This window comes from Gasterosteus aculeatus, chromosome 5 (assembly GCF_964276395.1).
Source record: "Gasterosteus aculeatus chromosome 5, fGasAcu3.hap1.1, whole genome shotgun sequence".
NCBI classification, from domain to species: domain Eukaryota; kingdom Metazoa; phylum Chordata; class Actinopteri; order Perciformes; family Gasterosteidae; genus Gasterosteus; species Gasterosteus aculeatus.
In genome coordinates, this window is record NC_135692.1 from 12,832,080 (window position 1) to 12,841,958 (window position 9,879).

At 42.0% G+C, this 9,879-nt stretch overlaps 1 protein-coding gene across 1 annotated transcript; it reads right to left on the reverse strand.

The window, feature by feature from the left end:
* Positions 1-522: 522 nt before the first annotated feature.
* On the reverse strand, positions 523-8,437 carry LOC120819706 (protein phosphatase 1 regulatory subunit 1B). Its single transcript, XM_040177373.2, has 5 exons — positions 7,957-8,437; positions 3,194-3,277; positions 2,638-2,713; positions 1,921-2,049; positions 523-1,837 (listed from the first exon to the last, which is right to left on the reverse strand). The coding sequence occupies exons 1-5, from the start codon at positions 8,083-8,085 to the stop codon at positions 1,722-1,724; spliced, it is 534 nt and encodes a 177-aa protein (XP_040033307.2). The 5' UTR covers positions 8,086-8,437; the 3' UTR covers positions 523-1,721.
* Between the last annotated feature and the right edge of the window lie 1,442 nt (positions 8,438-9,879).

Genomic DNA, 9,879 nt, shown 5'->3' on the forward strand with positions numbered 1-9,879 from the left:
TTTATTCTAACAGTTGCTTTGGTATCAACATAAACTTTTGATGTGCCACTGAGAATAGGATCAAGTAATTGAAACTTTTAATCACTGCCATCTTGAGTTGCTATACTTAAATATAGCCAGTGCAGCAAAAACAGGTTCTTTGGCGATGTGTGTAAAAAGACTTGATATCGCTAAACATCACGTGAGCTGCTACTTAGCTGGCAATGCCAGAAACGTAGCAAAGACAGCATATTAAGAGGAAAGTACCTAAGGAGAGAGCAGGGTGTAGTTCTAGATGGATGTCTAGTTGTCAGCTGTTTTTGTGGGAGTACATTGTTTTTTAGGAAAATGCTGCATGCTACATCTTTATAAACTCAGTTTGTAAACTGCTCTTTATTATAATCATAAGGATGAGGATATAAATAAATACTATGATCATTATGGTTTAACTGATGCGATGACTTTGTTAGGAATGTTGTAGACTACATTCATGTGTACATCCAAGGCCGGTCACAAAAGGACACAGATAAAGACCATGAAAGTGTCAAAACATTTGTGGCTTTTCATTTAATAAAACTTGCGCTCTGCTGTCATTTGCTGTATTCAAACACTATAACCCAATACCACATGTTCAAATTACCCGCTCACTCATTAGAATACCAAATAGATATTTTGTCTCTCTTTTCTTAGAAAAGAAATGTGATCCTGCAGATTAAGCTTCATTCACACAAACTTTTATAATTCTTTGATAAGCAACCATCACAAAACATATTCTATAAACAAGGTAAAGAATGAACCTCCACACTCATCACGTAAATTATTGAAAACATACGTCCTCATCCAGTTTCCCACAGATCCTACTGGCTGATTGCTGTGTTTATATTATTACACTGTGGTGCAGTATCATTATTAGTTGGATAAGTCTGATGTGATGTGGTCAGGACTGCACTCCAATCCTCTGCGATACATCTTCTGATTTCTTTGACCTTGCATGCAGATTTCCCGCAAGATTGAGGAAAGCAAGTTTCATGACTTTGGGAATTGGCACTGCAATATTACTGTCCGCTATATACTTTTTATACGTTAGTAAGCATTTAAAGCCACTTTTAAAGACAAATGTGTATCATATACTGCAATTGCGTTTGGACCTTGTAGATAACTATACTTTAGTATAGTATACTATAAATAACTTTACACCAGGACCCTCAAACATCAGACTACATACGATTCTTCAATATGCATACATTGTATACGCCGGCTTATCTTCAGCTGTGTACATCATCAGCTCTTTCTGCTTTGAAATGTGTGATCCAGAACCAGTAAGGTGTGACATGCCCAGTGTGCATGTGTGTGTACAAAAAAAAAGTACATTTATAATCTGATTCTTCACACATTGTTATAGTTTTCTCAAACAAATCAGCCGTAGTCTCAGGTTTCAGTTGAATCCTGTTTAAACACAGAAAAACGTCACAGTTCTTTGCAGTTCTCATAATAATTCCTTGGCTGAGTGGAACTTTTCCCCCCGACTTTCCCTCTCAGGTTAAAATTTTCCTCGTAACTGCTCGTTAACCTCCCCACCTCTTACCCCCCCATCTTACTTTCCACATTAACTTCCTTTGTCGCATTCATGCTCACACTCACAGACCCACATAGCACGGACTCACACATCCACCCGTAACGCCACTTGGGTGCCACGCGAGTCCGTTCCACGTTGACATTTAGTCTCCTTCGGCGTCCCGGTGTCATTCTCCTTTTTCTTCCTCTCTTTCTTCAGCCTCCTCTTTATCTCCGTGGCGACGGCTCAGATTGGCACTTCCTGTCAAACTGTCCGGTGGAGCAGGCGGTTTGTTTTCTGGCTCTGCCAAGAAATCCAATTCAGAAGAGTAAGCGACGTGGACGTGGGGCCATGGGGAGGGGGACGTTCATTCGCGCTCAACCAACCTGCCGCCGATGCAGTCAGCTCGCTCTCCTCCTCGCGCTCCGCGTCTTCCTCCCCAGAAGAGGGCTCGTCTTTGTCCACAGAGGACATGTCCATGGAGGCGAGGTGGGCCAGGGCCATTCTCTGGACAGCTGAAAGTACAACACTGGATATAGGATGAAGGAGCACAGAGCCCATTTTACACAATAAGGAGAGTGAATTCACCCCTTGGATGGACAGCTGATGGATGAATGGATGGAAGGCATCATTTGGTGTTTCAATATCATTTTTTGGAGCTGTGGGTGCCCTCTGTCCTCTGACAATGTAGACATTTCAAGCAGCAACAGTAATGATTGTAACGGTCAAATAAACAATACATCACAGAATATGATATAATATACATATTCACATCAAATAGTCATTTTTTGATACGGTTGTTTCCGTGTATGTGTGTGAAGCCATGTTGCAGCTGTGAGCCTGTCCTATAATCCAGGATGATCCAGAAGGGACTCACAGCTGTCTCTGCTCCTAATCTAGCATAACACACACACACACATTCTGACACACACCCACACACACAACACTCACTGTGTTTATCGAATACAAACATATTCCCCCCCCAAAAAAATACAAATCCCAAAAGGCCAGAATCAAGTCTCCCAAATTCTTTGGTGTTGATTGTTACTTAAATTGCCGTGCGTGATTATGAAACACACAGAATATATTTAAGGTGCATTTACCTTTAAGTGACGGCGGCTCGTAGGTCGATGTGTGAACCAGTTTAGCTTTCAAGGCTCCATTTTCCCCCAGAACCCACTGCAGAGGCAAAGCATGCAAATCGTGGGATTAACGGATGTACGGTAAGTACAGTAGATGTTTTAGTCCTGCGTTAATGGAAACATCCTACACCGGCCCACAGTCGGATACATTCCAAATTATGATGTATTGCGTTGATATTATTTTTGAATTATTGTATGGTGGAATCAGTAGCACGATGGTAGGAAAGCAGGAAAAGTTGAGCCCCGTTCCTGCTGATGAACATTTTTAACTACTATTCTCCAACCAGACACTCATATTCCTAAATCATCTCCTCCTACAGACACACCTGCCTGAGAGTAAAGCATTCACTGTGCGCGTTGATACCTAACAGAGACAATCAAGAAGACGTTCACACCTCTGACTCGAAACACAAACTGGTCAGTCATTTAACATCAATTCAACTTTACGCAATATTCAGCCCATTTGCTCTTCGGTTCTTCATTTCTTCAGGGAGATTGTACAAATGAGCCCATCTACCTGGTGAGGGCCAATGTCTTCCTCTGGTGAAGGCGGGTCTGTGAGTCTGAAGAGTGTCGCCGGTGTCGGCCTCCGACGTCGAATCTTAAAAAAGAGAAAGAAAGAGTCCATCGTGTGTGTGAAATTCGTGTTTCATATACGTGCGTGCTAAGCAAACTTGGAGAGCAAGTCATGACTACAGTATTTTATTTAGGTCTCGTGGTTCTTGGCATTATGTCTACAGTCTTCTTTTTCTCGGGACGACTGTGCAAGGAGATCATTGCGTAACAACATTTAAGATATTGTTGTCCAGATTGTCCCTGAAGGATTACATTTTCAAAGACGGGAGCTGCCTGGATTATTTCAATTGAAGTGCTATTTTTCACCGCATGTTCCCGTCGCGTGGTCGTCATCAGTGCGGCTTTTCCATTCCTTTGCCCAATTTGTCATTTTACCATCAAATGCGAGTCGACTTCTGCAATCCTGCATCGCACGACCGAATAACAGCGTCCCATCAGCCTTCGCTGATTGGTGCTGGGTCGCTCACAGTTTAAAAAATGATGTTTTGTTATTTTGCGATTGAACGTCAGTTAATGGGGAAATGTTATTTTCAGCCCAACTAACAGTTATGATTTTAGTTAAGTTAAAAATAGAACACATAAATTAAAGATGCTGTTATTGCAGGGAAATTGTTACAATTATAGTACTTTTTCTTACCAGTTCTCTTATTTGTTATTATTCTTATTGGTGTTTAATTTGTTTAAATTTTCCCTTATTAATTTTAGTTCCAACTGTTTTTATTGTTTCAGCTTATCGATTCTTTGCTCTTTGTAAAGCACTTTGAGCTACATTTCTCATGTGAAAAGTCCTCTCTGAGTACATTTTCTTCTTATTGTTCTTATTATTGGTATTAATAGAAGCTCTAACACTACAGAGGCAATTCTGTGTTCAGAGTACTTTTACTTGCCAATACGTAAGAAAACACCTCCCTCTGGTTAACAATAACTAAATGCATTGAAATATACAATATATTCATCACACTCCCTCTCTTTTGTAACGTGTTATGGTAATAAGTGGCTGCCAAGCCAATGAGAATGAGAGAACTGAGAGTGGAGGCATGCAGCGCGTGGGCGGCTCTCGCTCAACTAGCGAGTAACTTACTCCACTGCGTCCGCCTCACTGCTGGATTCATACATATTCATCGCTGCCGCTCGCTGCGGGGGAACACACTTAAATGTGGATTACATGGCGCCCAATTAGAGCCAAAAAAATGTTGTCAACATGAATATTAAAATGCAGCACTCTTACAAACATGAGGGGTTTCACACACACACACACACACACACACACACACACACACACACAGAAGAACACACACAACACTAAATGCAGTCGGAGGAACAAACCACAAGTGAAGCACCTGTTTAGGAGCCTTTTCAGACACATTGACCTTTTTTTCCCGAGTGTTTGGTTAATGTGGGTGCCAGAAGGTCGAGCACCGACAGGGAACACGGTACTTTCATCAGTTCCGTGGTGTTAAAATGCATCAGCATATGCAGCTAGCTGGTAATAGATTAAATTCTGCTGGTTTTTGAGGAGAATCGAATCTTATTTGTGCTCAGTAGATGTCTTGTGCCACATGTGAGGATAGTGTTTGTGAGAAACTTTCTTTTAGGTTTTCTGGCCTCGACTCAAACAGCTTCCCGTGTAGAAAACAATGTATGAGCTCCAAATAATAAGTCATTTAAACCAATTCGAAGCCCTATGAAGCTCATTTAAAACAAGCCTTCAAAAGATGCCATTTCTCAAAAGTGTGCATTCACTGAAATATGCCCATCGTTGTACACGCTGACAGGCTGGGAGAGAAGAAGTTTTGGACTGCACAGGAAAATTTTGTGAAATGCAGCAACTGCAACCTCATTGCCCCAAAGAATGCTAGAAAGAGGAATTACTGAGGCACAGGAGTACAGTCCTCCCAGTGCAAATCAACAATCCTCCACCTTACTTTCGGTACCGTTGGACGACCTTCACGGTTCCCAAACATTCAACTTTGATGCTTTAATCCGGACGTTTTAAAGCACAGAGACGGCACTTTGTCCTAAAGAGCCTTTTATGGAGAAAAGTCAACTAAACAATTAAAACATGCAGTGAATGCATTAATCCCTTGCTGTGTTCATACGAGGCTTTTCTGTAAATAATCCTGTGCACAGCTTGATTTGATGTTGAAGAATAGACAAGTGAAATCCGTTATTTCCATTTCACCATCTATATTCCAGTGAAGTATTTCTAAAAATAGATTAGAGTTGATTAAAAAAACATCTCATCCGGTTTTCCACCAGACATTGTGACTTGATATTCATTGTAGGGATTGTAGGAGGGCAACACACATGCAACCCTAACCCAAATTGAAAAAAATATTTTTTGCGATTCATTTTGACTGATTGTATTTGCAAAATTATTTTATGTTTGAGGGAATTGTATATTTTTTGAGGATTATTCTCATTATCAATGAAAACTGGATCTGTAGCCAGTAAAGGGGGTTTCCTTAAGTCTGTAGAATATGATGTGTGAGCCAAGACACCTCTGCAGCGCCACAAAATTTGATTCAAAGTGATGTCTTTTGTCTCTAACGAATATCGCTCCCACTGCAATTTTATCTCACGCATTCCACATGTTTGATTCAAATCAAAACGTGATTATCTGTGCAGACCTGTTCAGGAGTGACGTGTCTGCTTGGTTAGCCAAATCCAACCCTAGTTTTGTGCTGGTGGCTGTGCAGCAGGGGAAATGGGTTCTTGGCATTGGCTGACCTTGATTCAGGCCTCAGTCCACAGCTAATCTCTTTGGTTTGAATCAGTGATCTCCTTGCCTGATGATTCACTTTTCTCCTCAGTCTTTCTCTTTCTCTCTTTTCCCCTCCCTTTGTCCTTCTGAACACTTTATTTCTATTAATTCCTCCCCTCTCTACTTGTATACCTTATCTATTTCCCCATGCTACTTCTTGGCAGTAATTATGTGGCTGTGTTTTGGAAATGTTGCTCTCAAGAACTGGTCTTACTCTCACGCACAAGCCCACATGGCCTCCTGCTGGCTGTGGAAACTCTCACACTCAGTGGGAACGTGCAGCAGCGTCAGCCCTTCAAAAGGGCGGTAAAAGGATGAGGTACCCTTCGCCCAACATCACAGGGCTGCACGAGAAGGCTGTCGATGTGAAAACAACCGTCTTAAAGAAGCAGCTTTGCAGAGTAAAGAATGAACTAAACAAACTGTCATCTGAGCAGAGCAGCGGTGGATCACTGGAGAGGTGGCAGGTGAAGTCAAATCGCCACTTTGATTTGTGGGAAAAGACGGTGGACAAGAAATGCTCCTTTTCTGTCAATGCAATGAGATCCATCTCCCAGGAGTAACTGCAACATGCTGAGGTCCATTATTTAGCAGAGACGTTGTTCGCGGCATTCAGACACTCTGAAGACCATTCAGCAGTTTTGGCTTTTTCCCCGGAGATGCAGCCACATGCGATGACCATTTGTAAAAGTCACCCAGCGAAACAATGAAGGCGAGATTCTCATGCAGTCTTCTCAATGCACGGATTATAACAAATGTTTTTTGATTGACTCGTTGTCAAATCAAATAAATTTCATGTATTTGGAACAGGCGCATGTGATCCTACAGGGAGAGTTAGCTTTGGGGGCTAGAAGAAGAAGTATCTTAAGCTGTTTTGTTACGTAAGAACACTGTGCGTGTTTTACAGAGGAATGCTCCTACTTTTGCTCCTGTTAGATGCACGGTGGAGGACTCTTAATAATCACACAGATCAACAAATGTCCAGAGATCTTTATGTAAAACCCTGATTGGATAATGCTAATGACGGTTTGTTTCTGTGGAGTTGCAAATTGCAATGAAACAGTGGATAAATACACATATTAAGAGTTGGTTTAACTTAAATAGCGTTAAGAAGTGACCTTTAGTATTTATCTTGTGACCTCTGTGACCTCTGCGGGCTGCCTTAACCGGACGAAATGCTGATCTGCACCCGTCCTGCACAACTCAACACTGTTCCTGTTCACACTGCACTATTTCACCTGCATAGTTTCTGCCTGACCCTGTCAGCATGTTTCGACAGCATTTGTTTAGGATTGCTTCAGCACAAGGGTCCGATAATGGCCTTATTTATGTTTCCATATCTCACCACCTCCATGTCACATGTGAGTAATGATGTGACCTCTGACATTTCTGTTTCCTAGATGTGGTGGGAGCGTTATTACTCGGGCACATAATCATATTTTTAATACTATTAACACAGGACTTTATCCCCCACTTCCTGCTACTGCGCTCCGTTTGAAGGGCAGCGATGCCTCATCACTTTTAAGGCTTCCAAAAAACTGAGGCTAAACTCAGCTTGGCTTAATCCCAGCGCTGCCCACACCCTGCAGCCCACAGATTTATACCCATCAAAATACACAGTCGTGCTAGACTGGTTACGTAACTGTCTGTCTGACGCCACAGAAGAGGGCGACACTCACTCGTGTGTCCCTAAGGAGTCAGGATGAAAGTTATAAGGGAACATTTGCACGGTCGCTTTTACCAGTTGTTTCAGGCAACTCGAAGCTAACAGTCTAAGATGTAGCGTGAAGTGATGTTTAAAGCTGCACAAAGCACACTAGTGATCCTGTCAAGGGGCTTTTGCTACATGACCCACGTTTGACCTCAATGGCCCACGCCCACCACCACCCGCCATTATCCTCATCCTCATCATCATCACCACACACGGCCCTGGCTCTCACCATCTCCACCTGTAGCGGGTCCAGCTGGGGGGGCCCGCAGGAAGGCACGGAGAACTGGATCTTCCTCCTGCCGTCCTTGTCCGCCTCGGGCTCCATCACGTTCGTGTCTGCGGGCAGCAGCGGTTCCATGGCATCCGGCCGGTCACCTCCAACAGACGAGCGAGCGCACCTTTGTCCAAAGCAACAAACACACACACACACGTGCACACACACACGTGCACACAAAAAAAAAGAAGTCCAGATCTGATGGAAATTTAGACAAAATGACAAAAAGCCTCTGGTCTCTGTGGGCTCTGGAGTTGCATTTGACTCTGTCTGTCTATCTACCCTCCCTCTTTATCTCTCTCTCTCTCTCTCTCTCTCTCTCTCTCTCTCTCTCTCTCTCTCTCTCTCTCTGTGTCTCTCTCTCACACACACACACACACACACACACACACACACACTGTGCACTTGTGTGTCCCGCTACTATCGTGTCTGCTGTGTTGAGTGAGGAGGAGAGGAGTGTGTGTGTGTGTGTGCGTGCGCGCATCAGTGCGTGGGGAAGCTTTGTGATGCTTTCAGGTGCCGTTGGGCAAAAAAAATAAATGAATAAATATTGAGATTTGCAGTAGCTGCAATGCAAAAGTGGTGCCGTCAGGCTGAAAATAAGATTTTAAACACCATGAACAATGAAAGGAAGATACTGATGACATTGTGTTATAGGGCGAGAATGTTTTTCTATTCTCCAGAAGGGTGAATATGAAATGAATAGATTTAAAATACATGTAGCCAATTAGAATAACCATAGTCAGTTAAGGACAAAGCTAAACCTAATATGTACAGTGTGTGTCCTCAAAGTACAGTAAAAAAATGTCTATATATATATATATATATATCAAATATGTGCTTGTTGGGAAATCCATTGCCATGGCAACAGTTTCTCTTTGCAGCGGTGAGTGTTGTCAGTTGTCAGTAAGCCTTGTGTCTTATTTTAAGGTGGGAGAGTAAAAATGCACACGCTGCTTATTGCTACAGGTGGCAGGGTCATACGTGACAACAATGCAGATATGACTTTAATTTACTGTCAATATAACAGAAGACAATACGCTGCAGGTACCACAGGCATACGAGTAAGTGTATGAGATGAGTAGGTAATAAGAGAGAAGATCTCCGCCAGCTGAGTTCCAAAGAGGTCTTCAGATGAAATACAAAACTCATTTGTCTTGTCAAATATCCCATTACCCCAAATACAATCCATCACTCACATGACATGTTCAGACATGAAGGAACATTTTTAAAGGATTATAGTATTATCACCACAAAAGATATCTTTAGAGAGTAATGCAGAGTAACTCTGACTTAGTGTCTTCTTATGTTCGAACACTGGGCTGTCCCTCATCTTGTACTGCGGTTTTAAAAAAGGGGTGGAAGAAGTATTAACATATTTTATTGTAGTAAATCCAGACCGGACACAGTGGAGAAAGTGGTAACGTTATATAACGCTTATCGCCACAATGGTGAAAATACTTTGCTCTTTCGGGGTCAAACACTGTCTCTTTTGTTTTTACTTATTTACCCGCGTCCTGGACAACAGCGCCACTCGGTGTGCACGCAGAGAATTACAAATGCGTTTGTGGTTATTTTGATAATATGAACTTTACAAAAAGTTCACGATCAGAATAAATGAGCTGAGTCTTTTGGACGACAATATATAATTGCGACTTCGGTTAGATTCCACACGTAAGAAAAAAAATGTATTTAGTATTCAATCAAAAAGGAAGGAAATTTGGGATTTGATTTTAAAGAGACCTAACAAGGTCTCAAGATACAGGAAGGATGTATGTACACACTCATTCTATGAAATTCATCATTTATAATTAGCAAAACATGTAAGATCTCACTTTTTATCGTGTTTTATTTTGAGAAAAGGAATGACATCACTTT

Coding starts and splice junctions, on each gene's coding strand:
- LOC120819706 (XM_040177373.2), bottom strand. CDS start 8,085: ATGGAACCGCTGCTGCCCGCAGACACGAACGTGATGGAGCCCGAGGCG. Junction 2,714..3,193: donor AAGACATTGGCCCTCACCAG/GTAGATGGGCTC, acceptor TTGCCTCTGCAG/TGGGTTCTGGGGGAAAATGG. Junction 1,838..1,920: donor GCTGACTGCATCGGCGGCAG/GTTGGTTGAGCG, acceptor ATTTCTTGGCAG/AGCCAGAAAACAAACCGCCT.